This window comes from Penaeus vannamei, chromosome 22 (genome assembly GCF_042767895.1).
Source record: "Penaeus vannamei isolate JL-2024 chromosome 22, ASM4276789v1, whole genome shotgun sequence".
NCBI classification, from domain to species: domain Eukaryota; kingdom Metazoa; phylum Arthropoda; class Malacostraca; order Decapoda; family Penaeidae; genus Penaeus; species Penaeus vannamei.
The window spans coordinates 16,314,343-16,334,342 of record NC_091570.1 but is presented as its reverse complement, the minus strand read 5'-3'; the positions used below and the strand labels follow the sequence as shown (position 1 = coordinate 16,334,342).

Sequence of the window (20,000 nt, the reverse complement as noted above, 5' to 3'; positions counted from 1 at the left end):
GGGTTGGGGTGGGGGTAGGAGGTGAGGGGTTAGGGGATGTGTGTTTGTGGAGGGGTTGGGAGGGAGGGTGGTTGGGTGGGAGGGGTGGTTTGTTGGTGTGTGTGTGTGTGTGTGTGTGTGTGTTTAAGTTGATGGATGGGAGGGAGGGAGTGTGTGTGTGTGTGTTTGTGCTTTTGGTGGGTTTTGTGTGAGTGTGTGTGGGGGGGAGGTGTCAGCGTGTGTGTGTGGGGGGGGGAGTGGACGTGTGTGTGTGTGTGTTTATGTATGTATGTGCATAGGCGGGTGGTGTGTGTGTGTGTGTGTGTGTGTTCTATTTCGGGAGGGGGGGTGTATTAAGGTTGGTGTTTTTTGTTTCCATCTCTCTTAATCCTCTTCATTATCGTAACAATTAGTTATCTTTCTCTTCATCATCACCCTCTTCGTTCTTCTCTTTATCCTCGTCATCATCATACTCTTCATTATCATCAGTGTCATAACCATCATATTCACATCATTATCTTTCTCCTATTTCTCTTTTTCCTCATCATCATCGGCTATTTTCTCGTTCTCTTCAAATTCTTCCTCTTCCTTCTCCATCTCCATGATCGCCCTTGTTCCCGTGGTCAGTATCGTCATCGTTATCTTGTCATCGTCATCATCGTTTTAGTCATCGTCATCACCATCACCCGTTTCCTTCTTTCCAACTTCGTTTTTCTCCTCCACCTCCTCTTCCCATTCCTTCTCCTCTTCTTTCTCCTCCTCCTCTTCTTTCTCCTCCTCCTCCTCTTCCTTTTCCTCCCCCTCCCCTTCCTTCCCCTTCTCCTCCTCACCACATCTCATCTTCCTCCTCCTCCTCCCCCTTTTACTCTTCTTCATCCTCTGCCTCCTCCTCTCCCTCCCTTTTTCCTTCTTTCTCATCTTGCCCCCTTCCTCCTCCTTCTCCTCTTCCTCCTCCTCCTCCCCCTCTTCCCCTATTCCTTCTTCTCTTCCTCCTCCTCCTCCTCCTCTCTTCCCCCTATTCCTTCTCTCCCTCCTTCTCCTCTCCCTCTCCTCCTCCTACTTCTCCTCCTCCTCCTTCTCCTCCCCTCTTCATCCTCCTTCTCCTCTTCCTCACCTCCCCCTTCGCCTCCTCCTTCTCCATCTCCTCCTTCTCCTCCTTTTACCCAATCATCATCATCATCGTCACCAGCACAGTCATAATCCCCATTTACACCCCACTTTTCAATACCTCGGTTACACTGAAAAGAAAATCTGATATGGGTGTGGATGTGGTGATATAAGTAGGAGGGAGGAAAGGTAGGGTGAAGAAAGAAAGCGAAAGGGAGAGGGAGGATATGGTGATAGAAGAGGGAGGGGGAGGGAGAATACAGTGAGATAAGAGAGAAGGAATGAGGATGTGGTGGAATGGGAGAGAGAGAGAGAGGAGGGGAAGATAGGATATAGTGATATAGGGGGAAAGGGAATTAGGATATGGTGACATGAGAGAAAGAGAGGGAGAGAAAAAATATAGTGAAACAGGGGAGAGGGAATTAGGACATGGTGAAATGAGAGAGAAGAGCCGGAAAAAGCACAGAGTGAAACAGGAGAGAATGGGAGGGAGATTATGGTGAAAGGGAGGGAAGATATGGTGAATAGAGAATAGATTATAGAGGCGGAGGGATGCATGGGGGATGGGGAGGAGGGGGGGAGGGGAGTGCGGAAAGGATAGGAAACTCAAAGGGAGAGAAACGAACAAAAGCTGAAAGTGTTAATCCTTCTAACATATGTTCCGTCACGATGCAAAGTCTGGCTTAGTCATGCTCCGGCTTACAGACAGAGAGGGAAAGAGAGAGAGGGAGGGAGGGAGAGAGAGAGAGAAAGTGTGAGAGAGAGAGAGAGTGAGAAAGAGTGAGTGAGAGAGAGAAAGAGAGAGAGAGAGAGAGAAAGCGAGAAAGAGAGAGAGAGTGAGAGAAAGTGAGAGAGAGAGAGAGAGAGAGAGAGAGAGAGAGAGAGAGAGAGAGAGAGAGAGAGAGAGAGAAAGAGTGAGAGAGAGAGAGAGAGAGAGAGAGAGAGAGAGAGAGAGAGAGAGAGAGAGAGAGAGAGAGAGAGAGAGAGAGAGAGAGAGAGAGAGAGAGAGAGAGAGAGAGAGAGAGAAAGAGAGAGTGAGTGAGAGAAAGTGAGAGAAAGAGAGAGAGAGAGAGAGAGGGGGAGGAAGGGAGAGAGGGAGAGAGAGAGAGAGAGAGAGAGAGAGAAAGAGAGAGAGAGAGAGAGAGAGAGAGAGAGAGAGAGAGAGAGAGAGAGAGAGAGAGAGAGAGAGAGAGAGAGAGAGAGAGAGAGAGAGAGAGAGAGGAGAGAGAGAAAGTGAGAGAAAGTGAGAGAGAGAGAGAGAGGGGAGGAAGGGAGAGAGGGAGAGAGAGAGAGAGAGATAAAGAAAGAGAGAGAGAGAGAGAGAGAGAGAGAGAGAGAGAGAGAGAGAGAGAGAGAGAGAGAGAGAGAGAGAGAGAGAGAGAGAGAGAGAGATAGAGAGAGAGAGAGAGATAGAGAGATAGAGAGAGAAAGAGAGAGAGAGATAGAGATAGAGAGAGAGAGAGAGAGAGAGAGAGAGAGAGAGAGAGAGAGAGAGAGAGAGAGAGAGAGAGAGAGAGAGAGAGAGAAAGAGAAAGAGACAGAGAAAGAGACTGAGAGACAGAGACAGAGAGAGAGATAAAGAGAGAGTGAGAGAAACAGACTGTCGGAGAGAAAGGAATAGGTAAATCGAAAAACAAAAAGATAAACAAATCTACATTAATAAGTAGATAGATAGACAGACAGATACAGAGATAGATCGAGACAGAAAGAAAAACAGAGATAGACAGAGAGTCAGACAAACAGTCAAGCAGAGATCGAAAGAGAGGAGAGGAAAACAGAGAGAGTTTGACTGCCAGAGAAAAATGGCGACCCAAAAAAGGCTTGTAAACTGAAAATCCCTCAAAAAAACAAAACAAAAACAAAAAAGCATGGAAAAAAAAAGTGAAAATCATCCCGATCCGTAATTTCAAATCGACTGTTGATATTACGGGAAGATTACCGGGGGGGGGGGAACTAGAAGGGGAGAGGGAGAATGGGGGTGGCGGAGGGGAGGGAAGCGGCCCAGGGCAAAAAGGGGAAAAAGGGGGGGAGGGGGGGGTAAAAAGCTAAATCCGAACACGTTTATCGACGTCAAAGCCAAGGCCGCCAACATCATCTGAACAAAATTTTGTCACCGAATGTTGTAATTTCATTAATCTGTACTGAACATAATACCCACAAAGGTGATTATCGCCATGAAAGTGCATAGCCAATAAGTTTTAATGCCGATTCAAGCAAAGCCATTTATCATCAGCATAAAAGCAGATTTTTTTTTTTTTTTTTTTTTTTTTTGACTGTATTTTCTCTCTCTCTCTCTCTCTCTCTCTCTCTCTCTCTCTCTCTCTCTCTCTCTCTCTCTCTCTCTCTCTCTCTCTCTCTCTCTCTCTCTCTCTCTCTCTCTCTCTTTTGAGTGTATGTGTAATCGGCTGGGAACAAAGCGCATTATTTTTTTCATATTTTACCGCCATCTACGTTCTATGGCTAGACATGGGTGGAATCGATTCTCCTTCTTTCCTCCCATTTTCTGCCCATGCACTTCCTTCCCTCCTCCTCATCCTCTTCCTCATTATCTTAGACCCGTCTTCGTTCCTCGAAATTTCCCCCTTCCCCCTCTCCTCTCTCCATTTCCCTCGTTTCTCAAATCTTCACCATTCTCCTTCTTTCTCTTCTCTTCTCTTCTGTCCTTTTCGCTTTCTTCGAGTGATTTAAACCTACATCTACCATCTTTCCCATTTTCTTCTTCTTCTTCCTCCTCCTCTCCCCCCCTCCCCCCACAATTCTCCTCCTCCTCCCCTTACCACACCCACTTCCACCATCTCCTTCCCTCCTACCATTTCTTACCTTTCCAAACTATCTCCCTACTTCACTTCCCTTTCTCCCTCGACCTCTCCCTTTCCTCGCATTTCCACGTCCGTTCCTACTCTTTTTCTTCTTCTTCCTATTTATCTCACATCCTCTCCAACTCTTCGTTTCCCCCTCTCCGAACTTCTTCCACTCCCACTCTCTTTTTCCCTTCTTTCTCCTCTCACTCTCTCCCGCCCTTCCCCTTTGGCTCTCCTACACTCCTCCCACTCCCCTCTCACCTCCCCATCCCCCATACTCCTACCATCCTCTCCTCCCTTTGCTCACCACACCACATCTCCTTCTCCCTCATCATCCTCTCCTGTCCTCCCTTACCCTCTCTTCACCTTCTCCTCCTTTGCTCCCCTCACCCTCTCCTCCCCCAAACACTCACCCACTCCTCCCTTCACCCTCTCCTCCCTTTACTCCCCTCATCCTCTCCTCCCCTCCCCCTTTACCCTCTCCTCATCCTTCCCTCCCCTCTCCTTTACCCTCTCCTCCCCCTCACCCTCTCCTTCCCCAACCCCTTCCTCCCCTCACCCTCTTCTCCCTCACCCTCCCTCACCCTCCCCCTCCCCTCACCCTCCCTCCACCCCTCCTCCCCTCACCCTCCTCCTCCCCTCACCCTCCTCCTCCCTCACCCTCCTTTCCCTCACCCCCTCCCTCCCCTCACCCCCTCTCTCCCTTCACCCCCTCCTCACCTCACCCTCTCCTCCTCACCCCCTCACCCCTCCCTCCCTCACCCCTCCCTCCCCTTCACCCTCCTCCTCCCTCACCCACTCCTCCCCTCACCCCCTCCCTCCCTCATCCTCTCCTCCCCTTTACCCTCTCCTCCCCTCACCCCCTTCTCCCCTCACCCTCTCCTCCCTCACCCACTCCTCCCCCTCCCCTCACCCTCCTCCCCTCATCCTCTCCTCCCCTCACCCCTCCTCACCTCACCCCTCTCCTCCCCTTCACCCTCCCCTCCCCTCACACACTCCTCCCCTCACCCCCTCCTCCCCTCACCCTCTCCTCCCTTCACCCTCCCTCCCCCTCACCCACTCCTCCTCATCCCCTCCCCTCACCCTCTCCTCCCCTTCACCTCCCCCTCCCCTCACCCACTCCTCCCCTCATCCCCTCCTCCCCTCACCCTCTCCTCCCCTTCACCCTCCCTCCCATCACCCACTCCTCCCCTCACCTCCTCCTCCTCACCACCCTCTCCTCCCCCTTCACCCTCCCCTCCCCTCACACACTCCTCCCTCACCCTTCTCCCTCTTCACCCTCCCTCCCCTCACCCACTCCTCCCCTCATCCCTCCTCCCCCTCACCCCCTCCTCCCCTCACCCTCCTCCCCCTCACCCTCTCCTCCCTTCCACCCCTCCCCTCCCCTCACCCACTCCTCCCTTCACCCCCCCCTCCCCTCACCCTCTCCTCCCCTCACCCTCCCTCCCCTCACCCACTCCTCCCTTCACCCTCTCCTCCCCTCTCCCCCTCCTCCCTTCACCATCTTCTCCCTCACCCTCCTCCCCTCACCCTCTCCTCCCCTCCCCTCACCCTCCCTCCCCTCACCCACTCCTCCCTTCACCCTCTCTCCCCTCACCCCCTCCTCCCTTCACCATCTTCCCCCTCACCCCCTCCTCCCCTCACCCCCTCCCCCTCACCCCCTCCTCCTCACCCACTCCTCCCTCCCCTTCTCCCCTCACCCCCTCCTCCCCTCACCCCCTCCTCCCTCGCCCCCCCCTCCCCTCACCCCCTCCTCCCTTCACCATCTTCTCCCTCACCCCCTCCTCCCTCACCCCTCCCCTCGCCCCCTCCTCCCCTCACCCCTCCTCCCCTCACCCCTCCCTCCCTCACCCTCCTCCCCTCACCCACTCCCTCCCCTTCACCCTCTCCTCCCCCTTCACCCCCTCCTCCCCTTCCCCTCTCCTCCCCTCACCCCCTCCTCCTCTCACCCCTCCCTCACCTCCTCCTCCCCTCTCCCTCTTCTCCCCTCACCCTCCTTTCCCCTCACCCTCCCCTCCCCTCACCCTCCCCTCCCTCACCCTCCCCTCCCTCACCCTCCCCTCACCCTCTCCTCCCTCACCCCCTTCCTCCTCACCCCTCACCCCCTCACCCTCCCTCCCTTCACCCTCCCTCCCCTCACCCCCTCCTCCTCACCCCTCCTTCCTCCCCTCACCCCTCCTCCCTTCACCCTCCCTTCCCCTTCACCCCCTCCCTCCTCCCCTTCACCCTCCCCTCCCCTCACCCTCTCCTCCCCTCACCCCCTCCTCCCCTCACTCCCCCTTCTAGTGTTATCTTACCGGGCCAAACGAAGCCACTAATACTCTGCCTCTCCCCGCATCCCGTGCTGTCTGGACTCATAATGGCTTGCAAATCCTTTCCTACCCATATGATTATTATCTTGACACGAAAGAATTGCGGTTTCCGTTTCTCTTCTTTCTTTCATGTGCCTCTGCTTGGGTTTGTTGGGTTGCAAAGGTCGTTCGAGGTTTCGTGGGTGGGGAGGTTTTAGTTTTGTTGTTGTTGTTGTTGTTGTTTTATCTTTGTTGGGAATGTTTTTTTTTTTTTTTTTTTTTTTTTGGGGGGGGGATGATGTTGCTTGGCTTGCTTATTTTGTTTTATGCTATTTTGACTTTCTTTCTTTCTATGTGTCTGGCCACCCCCCCCCTCTCTCTCTCTTTCTCTCTTTCTCTCTCTGCTTCTTTCTCCCTCTCTCCCTTTCTCTCTGTCTCTTTCTCTCTCTCTCTCTATCTTTCTCTCTCTCTCTCCTTCTCCCTCTCTCTCTACCTCTCTTCCTCTCTCTCTCTGCTTCTTTCTCTCTCTATCTATCTATCTATCTATCTATCTATCTCTCTTCTCTCTCTCTCTCTCTCTCTCTCTCTCTCTCTCTCTCTCTCTCTTTCTCTCTCTCTCTCTCTCTTTCTTTCTCTCTCTCTCTCTCTCTCTTTCTCTCTTCATTTCTCGCTACATTCTCCCTCCTATTCATCTGTAAGTGACACTCAAACAACTTTAAAAAACAAAACGAAAACCCTGCATTCTATTACGAAAATCACTAGATACGAAAAAATATAAAAATCGAAAAAAAAAAAATATTCGGAAAAAAGGACCCCTATGTATCCCTCCAAGAACCTTAAGACATGATGGGAAATGTTGTTAAGGGCGAAAATCATGCACGTTTACATGGCGGAAAAGCTTAGACAGATTCTTGACTGGCTGCGATGAAGGAAGGCGGTTGACAGATGAACGATGCTTCAAGGAATTCTTAACGTGGGGGGTGGCGGGTGGGGTCTGGGAGGTGGGGTGGGGGGTGAACGATGCTTTTCTGAATATGATGATGATAGTCGGAATAGAAAGACTAATTTTTAATTTTTGGGTTATTATTATTTGTTATGGGTTAGAATTTTAAAAAAGTTATTTATATGTCTTTATTGACTGATTTATTGAAGTTGCGTTTAATTTTTCGATTTGTTGCTTATTATCCTATCTTATTAACTGATTTCTTCTTATTACCTAACGTTCATGTTCTTAATCTTATACGCGTCTTCTGAGGTTTCATTTCTAATTGCAAGATTCCCTTTACACTTGAGGAAACTGCCGTAATGGAAGCCTAATACCTTTCCTGTAAATTTCACAGATACCAAGGTGGATCTCACGACCTCTGTGTGTTTGTGTGTGTGTGTGTGTACAGACTCACGCGTACACACTCGCAGGTGTCTATATAAATGAATAAATGTACAGACAGATAGACATATAGATAGACAGATAGATAGATAAATGGATAGATAGAAAGATAGATAGATAGATAGATAGATAGATAGAGAGAGAGAGAGAGAGATAGATAGATAGATAGATAGATAGATAGAGAGAGAGAGAGAGAGAGAGAGAGAGAGAGAGAGAGAGAGAGAGAGAGAGAGAGAGAGAAAGAGAAAGAGAAAAGTGAAAGGAAAGAAAGAAAGAAAAGGAGAAAGAGAGAAACAAAGACAAACAAAGACACCGACTCCACCATACAGAAACAAGAAAGAAATTCAAACAGAGAAATAAAGAGAATGGAAAAGCAAAGGATAATAAAAGGGAAGAGAAACACGATAAAAGACCTGTTTCATCAGCTTGCAAGCTTAGAAAGTCAGTAAGAGGCAGGTAAAAGGCAGTAATTTACCTTCAGGTGTTCGAGGAGGCCTTTGGGAAACCAGGCGAGGAACTTAACGTGACGTACGAGGAGGAAGGATTGCGAAAAAGAGAAGGAGAAAAGGAGGAGGAGGAGGAGAGAGAGAAAAAAAGGGAGGAGAGAGAGAGAAAAAGGGAGGAGAGTGAGGAAAGGAGGAGGATGAGAGAGGGAGAAAAAATGAGGAGTGAGAGAGAAAAGGGGAGGAGAGAGAGGAAAGGAGGAGGAGGAGACAGAGAGAAAAAGAGGAGGAGAGAGAAAAAAGGAGGAGGAGGAGAGAGAGAGAAAAAAGGAGGAGGAGAGAGAGAAAAAAAGGGAGGAGAGAGAGAGAAAAAGGAGGAGGAGGAGGTGAGAGAGAGAAAAAGGAGGAGGATGAGAGAGGAGAAAACAGGGAGGGGAGAGAGAGAAAAAAAAGGGGGGAGGAGAGAGAGGAAAGGAGGAGGAGGAGACAGAGAAAAGGAGGAGGAGGAGACAGAGAAAAAGAGGAGGAGGAGAGAGAGAAAAAGGGGGAGAGAAAGGAAAGGAGGAGGAGGAGGAGGAGGAGGAGAGAAAAGATGGAGGAGAGAGAAAAGGAGGAGGAGGAGACAGAGAAGAATGAGGAGGAGGAGACAGAGAAAAGGAGGAGGAGGAGAGAGAGAAAAAGAGGAGAAGAGAAAGGAAAGGAGGAGGAAAGAGAGGAAAAAGGAGGAGAGAGAGAAGAAATGGAGGAGGAGAGAGAAAAACGGAGGAGGAGAGAGAGGGGAAAAGGGAAGAGGAGAGAGAAAAACGGAGGAGGAGAGACAGAGGGGGAAAAGGAAGAGGAGAGAGAAAAAAAATAGAAAAAACGAAGGAGAAGATGGGAGATAAGGAGGGTTTGGAAGATTGGAAAGGATTAGCGAAGAGACATTGGCGGGGAAAAAAGGTGAAAAGAGAAAGGAAAATATGCTGAAAATTGCTTCCCCAAAAACAAAAAGGTAGAAAGGAATTAGAAAAAAAGGAAATAAAGCAAAATATAAGTGTTTAGATTTAAGAAGATAATAAACCACAACACAACCAGACGTAAGAACAAACGCGTCAACATAAAGAGAGTAAACAAAACAAACAAATAAAGAGTAATGCAATAAAACGTAGATATAGAGAGGCTAAAAATCACCCAACCAAACATAATAGATTTTAAAAAGTTGCTCGATAATAACTCTTCTTCTCTTTCTCTTCCACAGATCGTATATGTATAAACATACATGTACAGGGGCTAAAAAGTCTTGTAAAAATCACCCAGACAAACATAACACATTCTAAAAAGTGAATCGATAATAAACATATTAATACAGAGGCTAATAAAAAGTCTTGTAAAAAATCACCCAACTTAACGTACCAGATTTTAAAAAGTGTCTCGATAATAATTTTTTTTCTCTTTCTCTTCCACAGATCGTATAAGCATAAACATACATATACAGGGGCTAAAAAGTCTTGCAAAAATCACCCAACTTATCATAACACATTTTAAAAAGTGAAACGATAATAAACATACATAAACAGAGGCTAATAAAAAGTCTTGTAAAAAATCACCCAACTTAACGTAACAGATTTTAAAAAGTGTCTCGATAATAATTTTTTTCTCTTTCTCTTCCACAGATCGTATAAGTATATATATACATATACAGATGCTAATAAAAAGTCTTGTAAAAAATCACCCAACTTAACGTAACAGATTTTAAAAAGTGTCTCGATAATAATTCTTTTTCTCTTTTCTCTTCCACAGATCGGCATCCAGCGACCTTATCTCAAGAAGGGGTGTGTTCAGTCGCAGGCATTACGGCTCCGTTGAACTGGTGAGTTGAACATTTTTCTCGTAAAGACTTTCCGATTTTTTTTCTCTCTTAAGTTATTAGAATTTTCAGCGGTTCGTATCCTTTCCTTGCGCGTGTGTGTAGGATGTTTATAGGGTTGTCTCTCTTCTTTCTGTCTGTCTGTCTGTCTGGTTCTCTTTCTTTTTCTCTTGCTCTCTCTCTCTCTCTCTTTGTGTCTGTATCTCTCTCTCTCTCTCGCTCTCTCTCTCTCTGTCTGTATCTCTCTCTCTCTTTGTGTCTGTTTCTCATTCTCTCTCTCTCTCTCTCTCTCTCTCTCTCTCTCTCTCTCTCTCTCTCTCTCTCTCTCTCTCTCTCTCTCTCTCTCTCTCTCTCTCTCTCTCTCTCTCTCTCTCTCTCTCTCTCTCTCTCTCTCTCTTCCGAAGTCAATTATTGTCTTTGTTGCTGTTTTCGTAATTATCCGATTCTCCTGATTCTGTCGGAATATACAATTACATTGATTGCTATTATACATTACGTCATTGAACTATCTCATTTGTTCTTTATCATCCTAATTTCCTATCTTCCCCGTTTACCATGTACAGGGTTTATAAACTGATTGAAAGAAATATTATGATGATGAAATTTGTCATGACAGATATTGACATTCATAATGATTCATATACTTTTATCTTATTTGCATTCATGTTATGATAGTTGCGACAGTACCAATAAAATCCGTGGAAAAGAGAGATAAAAGAAATAACGAGAATGATACTAATATTGATAATAAAACTAATCATAATGTTGATGAAGATCACCATCATTAAAAAAAATAATATAAATTACAGCAAATAACTTTCATTATCCATCTTTTTTTTTTCTCCACTAATTTCCAACCATTTTTTTTCCATTCTGTTAATTATGTGTCCCAAATGAGTCACCCAATCTTTTCTCATTAGCGTTTAGCAATAAAAAGCTAAATATTCACCTTCCTTGATAAACCGTGGCAATATTCCGAAGGGGAAAAGTTTATTGTTTACACTGTGTTAATTTGTGCTTTTATGAACCAAAATCTCGGTGGTTCGCGGATTTTTTTTTTTTTTTTTTTTTGTGAATGGGGGCGGGGGGGGGGTTATTTGGTCGATGTGTTTGGAAATTTTTTGACAAACTTTTCTTGTTATCTTTTGAAAAAAAATCTGATTTTTTTTTGCATAGGGACAATCATTTCTAGTATTGTTATTTGTGGAATTGTTACCGTTATTGTTATTATTATCATGATTTTTACTATCATTAATATCATTACCATTACCTATTACAATTATTATCCTCATCATTGTTATTATCATTAGTATCATTATCATTCCCTCTTTCAATTATTATCTTCACTATCATTATCATATCATTGTCATTAATATTATTGATAGTATCATCATCAGTACATTTGTTATTTTCATATCATTATTATAACTGCTATCCTCCTCCTCATCATCATCGTCATTTATTAGTTGCAGTATCACCATCATCCTTTCTCGATAATATCTGCATTCTCATAATTCTAATTTTGCACAAAATCATCACCATTATCAGTATCATCACTTTCAATTGCATCACCATCATCACCATTCCCACCATCGTCACAGTCACCACAATAATACTCCTTACCATCATGATAATCACAGTCATCATCACCATCACCATCACCACCATCATTATCATTATAAACAGAATTGAGCCAAAGACGAAAATAAGCAGAGGGGGTGTAGGTGAGGGTTGAGGGAGGGGGGGGTCACAGCCTTTTATACAACCTAATTAGCCTGTAGAAATATTACACTGGCGGAAGAGGGAGAGGCACAGGAGGAGGAGAGGAGGAAGAGGGAGGGACAAAGGGGGAGGAAGATTTTAAAGGTGTTACTGAAACTGGTATATGGTGCAGAGTGCATGTATGTAGGCATGTATGTATGTGGGAATGTATGTTGGTAGGTAGGCAGGTGTTGGTAATATATATATAAACATATATATATATATATATATATATATATATATATATATATATATATATATATATATATATATATATATATATATATATATATATATATATATATATATATATATATATATATATATATATATATATATATATATATATATATATATATATATATATATATATATATATATATATATATATATATATATATATATATATATATGTATATATATATATATATATATATATATATATATATATATATATATATATATATATATATATATAATATGTATGTGTGTGTGTGTGTGTGTATTATATACACTTATATCTACACATTTTCGTGTATGTGTGTGTGTGGGGGGGTGGGTGTGTGTGCGTATGCGTGTTTGTATGTGCGTGTGCAGCTCTGTGCGCGACGCCCTGAGCGTGTGAGCCCAATATTGAGCAGCCAGCCATCCGGGCGTCCCTTCCCCGAAGTCAAGGGGCGGCGTCGAAGAAAACCTCTAACTCGGGCGCCGCCACAACGCCCGAACCCGTACAAAGCAGCGGGAGGAAAGTTTTCTTCGCCGCCCATGCTGCTGATAGATTTGTTTCTCTCGCTCTCTGTCTCTTTTTTTTCTCGCTCTCTGTCTCTTTTTTTCTCTTTCTTTCTCTCGTCTCTCTCTCTGTCTCTGTCTCTCTCTGTCTCTCTCTGTCTCTGTCTGTCTCTCTCTCTCTCTCTCTCTCTCTCTCTCTTTTCTCTCACTCTCTCTCTCTTTCGTTTCTTTTTTTTTTTTTTTTTTTTTGAGGGGGTGGAAGGGAAGGGTGGGTTATAACTCCTTTCTTCTCTGTTTGTATCTGTCTCTTTTTTACTTTTTTCTCTTCGTTTCTTTTTTTCTTGTTCTCTCTCTCTTTCACTCTCTCTCTCTCTCTATCTATCTACCTATTCATCTTTCTCTCTCTACTGACTCGTTTTTTCTATATGCTTTTGAGTATTTTATATATTTACTTCCTTCCTTCATTTAATTTTTTATCTTTATTTTTCTCTTCCTTTTTTTTCTCTCGTTCTGCAATTAGGTGAAGTTTCTGTAACTTTCCTCATCCCCTTCTTGCCTCTTATCTCTTATTTCTTATCTTCTTTCTCCTTCTGTATTTTCTTTTCTCTCATTTTCGCCGTTTCTCCCTTCTTCGCCGCTCAGTTCTTTCCGAAAATTCTCTGTTTGCTGTCCTTTTTTTTTTTTTTGCTTTCTTCGTTATTTCATTTTCACATTTTTGCTTTTTGTGTGTTTCTATCTTTTCCTTTCTGATCTCCATCTTATTTTCTCGTCTTCCTTTCCTTATTCTTCCGTTTCTATCTCCTTATTCTTACTGATCTCAATCTCATTCCCTTTTGTTGCTTTCCCTTTCTTTATTCTTCCTCTCCTATGTCCGTATCTTCATTCTTCTGTTCTATCTTATATCTTAGCATTATAGTTTCTTATCCTTTACTTATCTTTTTATACCCTTTACCCTTTTTATATCTTTTTTTTTTCATTTTCTCTTTTCTTCCATCTCTCACTCCTTTTCATTTATGCTTCTCTCGCTCTTATTATCCTTTCTCATTCTTCTTTTTCTTTTCTTCATTCCCAGATCACCAATTACCGTTATTCCTTTCTTCTTGTTTTTCTTACTTCCTTTCCCCTTCTTCTTCTTCTCCTAATCCTCATTCCTTTTTTGTTTCCCTTTAAACTTCTTGTCTAATCCTTTCTCTTCTCTCTTATTATCTTATTTCCTCTTCTTCTCCTTCTTATCCACTTTTTACCTTTTCTCTCTTTCTTTTTCTTCTATTCTCTTCTTCTCTCCCTTCCTATATTTTTTCCTCTTTTTCCTTGTCCTAATTCTCCTTCATTTTCCCCGTCTCCTTCATTGTCCTCTTATCCTTCATCTCTCTCTCTCCTCTTCCTCCTCCTCCTCCCTCTTCCCCTCTTTCCTCTTCTTTCCTTCCTCTCTTTCTCCTTCTCCTTCCCTCTTTCTTTCTTCCTTTTCCCCTCCCTCTCTTTCATCCTCCAACTCTATCTCCCTCTCCATCTCTTCTTCCCCCTCCTCCCTCTCTCTCCTTCCTCTCCTCTCCCTTTTCCTGTCTCCTCCCTCTCCCTCTCCTTCCACTTACTCTCTTCCTCCTCCTTCTCCTCCCTCTCCTCCACCCTCTCTTTCCCCCCCTCCCTCTCCTCTCTTCCTTCTCCCTCTCCCTCTCCTCCTCCTTCATCCTCTCCATCTCCTCCTTCCTCTCTTCCTCCTCCTTCATCCTCTCCATCTCCTCCTTCCTCCTCTCCCGCAATCCTTCATCTCAAAATAATTGGAACGTGATCCAGGCTGCGGTGCTTTTAATATACCCGGACGAAACACTCCTCCTCAGCCGCTGTATTAAACTGCTGAGATTTATTCCAATGATGAAGGGACGGGGGAGGGGGTGGGGGTGGGGGGGTGGGGAGGAGGAGGGGGGGTGGGGAGGAGGAGGGGGTGAGGGGTGTGGGGTGGGGTGTGGGAGGAGAAGGGGTGAGAGGTGTGGGGTAGGGTGAGGGGGAGGGGTGAGAGGTGGGGTGAGGGGTGTAGGAGTGGGGAGGAGGAGGGGTTGAGGAGGTGTGGGTGTGGGGAGGAGGGGAGTGAGAGGTGTGGGGTGAGGTGTGGGAGAAGGGAGTGAGGATGAAAGGTGTGGGGTGGGATGGGGAGAGGAGGAGGGAGGAGGTGTGGGGTGGGGGAGGAGGAGGTGTGGGTGTGGGGTGTGGTGGGGAGGAGAAGGGGTTGAGAGGTGTGGGGTGGGAGAGGAGGGGGTGAGAGGTGTGGGGTGGGGGAGGAGAGGGTATAAGAGGTGTGGGGTGGGAGAGGAGGGGGTGAGAGGTGTGGGGTGGGTAGAGGGGGTGAAAGGTGGGGGTGGGGGAGGGAGGGGGTGAAAGGTGTGTGGTGGGGGAGGAGGAGGGGGTGAGAGGTGTAGGGGTGGGGAGAGGAGGGTATGAGAGGTGTGGGGTGGGGGGAGGAGGAGGGGGTGAGAGGTGTTGGGTGGGGGAGGAGGGGGTAAGAGGTGTGGGTGGGGGAGGAGGGGGTGAGAGGTGTGGGGTGGGGGAGGAGGGGAGTAAGAGGTGTGTGGTGGGGGGAGGGAGTAAGAGGTGTGGGGTGGGAGAGGAGAAGTTACTTAGGATAGAGTGGAATAGGGAGAAAAGGCGTGAATGGATAGAACAGAGCCACAGAGAACCGAGTAAAAGGAGGTTGGTGTGGAGTGGATTTTGGGAGAGAGAAAGCTGACGTGGAGTGGACTCTGGGTGAGACAGACGGACAGAGAAACAAAGCGAAAGACCAAGACAGAGACAGACAAGAGGAGAAGAGAGAAAGAAAGAAAGAAGAAGAAGAAAAGGAAATGAGAAAGGGGAGGAAATCGTTTTCTTTATATTTTTCACTCCATCTTTCTCTCAGAAGGTACGAAAGTTTGTACGCGACACTTTGGGAAACTTCCTCATATTGCAATTAGGCCTTCGTGGAGGAGGAGGAGGAGGAGGAGGAGAAGAAAGGAGAGAGAGAGGGAGAGAGGGAGAGAGGGAGAGAGAGAGAGAGAGAGAGAGAGAGAGAGAGAAAGAGAGAGAGAGAGAGAAAGAGAGACAGAGAGAGAGAGAGACAGCGAAAGAGAGAGAGAGAGAGAGAGAGAGAGAGAGAGAGAGAGAGAGAGAGAGACAGAGAGAGAGAGAGAGAGAGAGGGAGAGAGATAGAGAGAGACAAAGAGAGACTGAGAGAGAGAGAGAGAGAGAGAGAGAGAGAGAGACAGAGAGAAACTGAGGGAGAGAGAGAGAGAGAGAGAGAGAGAGAGAGAGAGAGAGAGAGAGAGAGAGAGAGAGAGGGAGTGAGTGAGTGAGTGAGTGAGAGAGAGAGAGAGAGAGATAGCGAGAGAGCAGACAGACACACACACACACACACACTCAGTCAGAACCAGCGAGAAATGAACAAAAAGAAATGAAACTATAGTTGGGAGTGAGAGAAATCGGTGACCATTTACTGGAACTGGTAAGATATTTTTCTTGGAAGGAAGGGAGAGAGGGAGATGAGGATAAAGAGGAAGGGAGGAGGGAGGGTGGGGGTGGGGGAGGGAAAGAGGAGGGAGGGTAGGGGAGAGAAGGAAGGGATAACAAGAGTTGCCAGTTGCGCGATATTCTCTTCATTTCTCATTGTTACAGAAATTTAGTGAATTGTTATCAACATGAAAACGAATTTCGATCGCCAATCTTTGAGTAATGAGTCCATCGCCACAGTTCCATCATCACCGCCATGATAACTGTCACGAGCTCAAATCATTAACGTTTCGGATAATGATTTATCAGCACTGTCATCATAATCAAAAGTACATACATCACCAATGTTAAGCTTCATCTCCCAATCAGTCAATAGATGTCTCTCCTTTTCATAAACAGACGATGTTTTGCAGCACACGTCACGTAGGGTTGGCCGTTGGAGGAGTCAATGTAGATGCAGTTTGGCTCTTTACTGGGCGTTCACGACACCGTATAACCTTTACCCTTCAGTGTGTATGTCTTGTCCTCTTAATCCTTGTGTCCTTTGCCTTCCCTCTCTTCTCGTCTCTGCTCCTCTCTTCTCTCTGTCACTCTCTCTGTCACTCTCTTTATCTATCTATCTATCTATTTATCTAGCTCTCTCTCTTTCTTTCCTAGTGATAGTCTGTGCTTTCTCCTCTCTCTCTGTCTCTCTCTTTCTCTCTCTCTCTCTCTCTCTCTCTCTCTCTCTCTCTCTCTCTCTCTCTCTCTCTCTCTCTCTCTCTCTCTCTCTCTCTCTCTCTCTCTCTCTCTCTCTCTCCCTCCCTCACTCCCTCCCTCCCTCTGTCTTCTCCCCTTCCTCCTGCCTTCCCTCCCTCCCTCACTTTCTTTCACTTTCGTTCCGACATAAAAATTGAATAGCAACGAATCTCACATCAAAAGCAATTTGAGATTTTTCTTTGATAGCAACATGGGTTTCCTAGAGCTAAAGGCATTCCTTAAATATTTATTCAATATTTATATGAAAGGAGACCCGTAATAACTACTCAGAGTGGGTTAGACCTTTTTTTTCCTTGTCTTTATTGCGAAGGTTGGGTGAAAGAAGGAGAAAAAGGGGAAGGGACTGGGAGAGAGATTGACGTATAGTTTGGCGAGCGGAGAGGGAAGGGAAGGGGGAAAAGAGGGGAAAAGAGAGCGCGAGATTGAGAGAGAGAGAGAGAGAGAAGGAGAGAGAGAGAGAGAGACAGAGAGAGAGAGAGAGAGAGAGAGAGAGAGAGAGAGAGAGAGAGAGAGAGAAAGAGAGAGAGAAAGAAGGAAAGAGAGTAGTGAGTGTGTGTTCGTGTGTGTGTGTGTGTGTGTGTGTATGTGTGTGTGAAAGAGAGAGAGAGGGGGGTGAGACTGAGAGAGAGGAAGATAGATAGATAGATAGATAGATAGAGAGAGAGAGAGAGAGAGAGAGAGAGAGAGAGAGAGAGAGAGAGAGAGAGAGAGAGAGAGAGAGAGAGAGAGAGAGAGAGAAAGAAAGAAAGAAAGAAAGAAAGAGAGAGAAAGTGATAGAGTGAGAGAGACAGAGAGAGGGAGAGGATGAAGGATAGGGACACTAAGACATGCATGATGAATGACATAAAGACTTAAGATATAATATCACTGGGGTACTTAACTTAATTGGATGTATCTTATCCCCTCCTCTTCCCTTCTCTCTATCATCTCTCCTTCACTGCCTTTGTCTCTGTCTTTCTGCTTGTCTGTCTAACTCTCTCTCTCTCTCTCTCTATCTATCTATCTATCTATCTATCTATCTATCTATCTACCTCTCTCTCTCTCTATCTATCTCTATCTCTATCTCTATCTCTCTCTCTCTCTCTCTCTCTCTCTCTCTCTCTCTCTATCTATCTATCTATCTATCTATCTATCTATCTATCTACCTCTCTCTCTCTCTATCTATCTATCTATCTATCTATTTATCTCTATCTATCTATCTATCTCTTATATATCTCCTTTCTCTCTTTTTCTGACAGACGTATATACTTGCCTCACGCATATATACGGAAAATCGTATATGAATTATGACATAGGTCATATTAGTTTCCTAAGGGAGACTGATATTAAAGAAAAAAAGCAAAATATTTATGTAGTTATTATATACTTTTGAAGTTTAGATTGTAGATTTATTTTTCTTATAAAATACCTTATTTATGGATAGATTTTCATAAGTTTTGAAGGTTTTAACATTTCAGTCCTAAAAGGTATTCGGCTTTAATGACCTTAGCTGTTGACGAGGCAGATAATTTCAAATTGCCAATCAATTAATCACTCTCTTTCTCTTTCTTCTTCTCTCTCTCACTCTCTCTCTCTCTCTCACTCTCTCTCTCTCTCTCTCTCTCTCTCTCTCTCTCTCTCTCTCTCTCTCTCTCTCTCTCTCTCTCTCTCTTTCTCTCTCTCTTCCCCACTCCCCCTTCTCTCTCTCTCTCTCTCCTCTCGTTCTCCATTACTCTCTTTATCCTTGAATCCCATTTAGTATTCCTTCGTCAGATAATTTTTTACGATGAATTTTCCGTTTCCCTCAATTCCGTAATGTCATTTTTACGGATATCAAGTTTTCCTCCCGTCCATAAATCCTCATTTAATGTTCCTCTGCCTTTTTAGAATCGATTCCCCTACGATGCTCTCATTGGTCTCGTGTTCTTTTTTTTCTTCTTTTTTCTTCATCCTGTTATTTTGCCTTTCTTGCGGCCGAATGCACCTTTATGCATCTTTTTGGGCATTTAGATGTAAACATACCTGAATACAGACAGAGATGCATACACACACACACACACACACGCACACACACACACACACACACACACATACATACATACATACATACATATATATTCATATATATAAATATATATATATATATACATATATATATATTTATATATATATATATATATATATATATATATATATATATAAATATATAATATATATATATATATATATATATATATATATATATATATATATATATATATATATATACATACACATATATATATATATATATATATATATTGATATATATACATACATATATATATATATATATATATATATATATATATATATATGTATATATATGTATTTATATGTATATATATATATATATATATATATATATATATATATATATATATATATATATATATATATATATATATATATATATATATATACACGTAAGGCTATGAACTGTACACAAACATATGATATAACATACGTGCATATGTCATTACTGCCATTATTCCTGCATCGCCTTCGCCTTTGCTCCGCTTTTCTGGGATGAAAAAAGAAGGAGAAGAAGAAGAAGAAAGAAAAAAAACTTTAATCACAAAGAAGCAAGCCGGCCGAGAGAGTGTTCAGGACAGGCCATGATTTGGGATTAAGCCAGTTTCATTCTTTATTGACCTTAGAGACTGTGTAATGTTTGACCTCTGACCTGTGGCGCGTGAGCTTTGTGTGTTAGAACCCTTCCCGCTTTCTTTTAACCTTTCCTTTCCAATGACCGCATTTGCTAGTCATTCGCTTCTCGGCTTCTTTGTTGCGTCGGTTTTTATTCATGTTTAAGTCATTCTCTGGCTTCGCTCTCTTGCGATATATGGAGGGATATATATAGTGAGATATATGTTTATATTAGATAGATGTGTATATAGAGAGATAGAGGAATAGATATATGTATGTATAGAGAGATAGATATATGTGTCTATATATAGATAGATAGATGTATATATAGAGAGACAGATGTGTGTGTATATATAGATTGATAGATAGATGTATATATACAAAAATGAACAAAAAGATAGATAAGTAATATACATATTAATATATATATATATATATATATATATATATATATATATATATATATATATATATATATATATATATATATATATATATATATATATATATATATATATATATATATATATATATATATATATATATATATATATGTATATATATGCATCATAAACAACCATATCTGTTAATAATAAGAATGCCTATACTACAATAATCTCATATGCAACAATGTGTACCATAAAAGGAAAATACAAAGGTAGTTCCATTGACAAGACGGAGTTCACAAGATTATTACAACTAGACGTCCCAGTTACAAGAGACAGCGACCTCATAGTAGTAGTTCAAGACTTT

At 43.8% G+C, this 20,000-nt stretch overlaps 1 protein-coding gene across 1 annotated transcript in view; it reads left to right on the top strand.

Moving 5' to 3' along the window:
* LOC113822205 (GTPase-activating Rap/Ran-GAP domain-like protein 3) overlaps positions 1 to 20,000 on the top strand; it is a gene marked incomplete in the record, with an annotated part of 672,275 nt that overhangs the window by 232,326 nt on the left and 419,949 nt on the right. Inside the window, 1 exon segment of the mRNA XM_070136675.1 lies at positions 9,788 to 9,857. Within this exon segment, the coding sequence (XP_069992776.1) occupies positions 9,788 to 9,857 (70 nt within the window).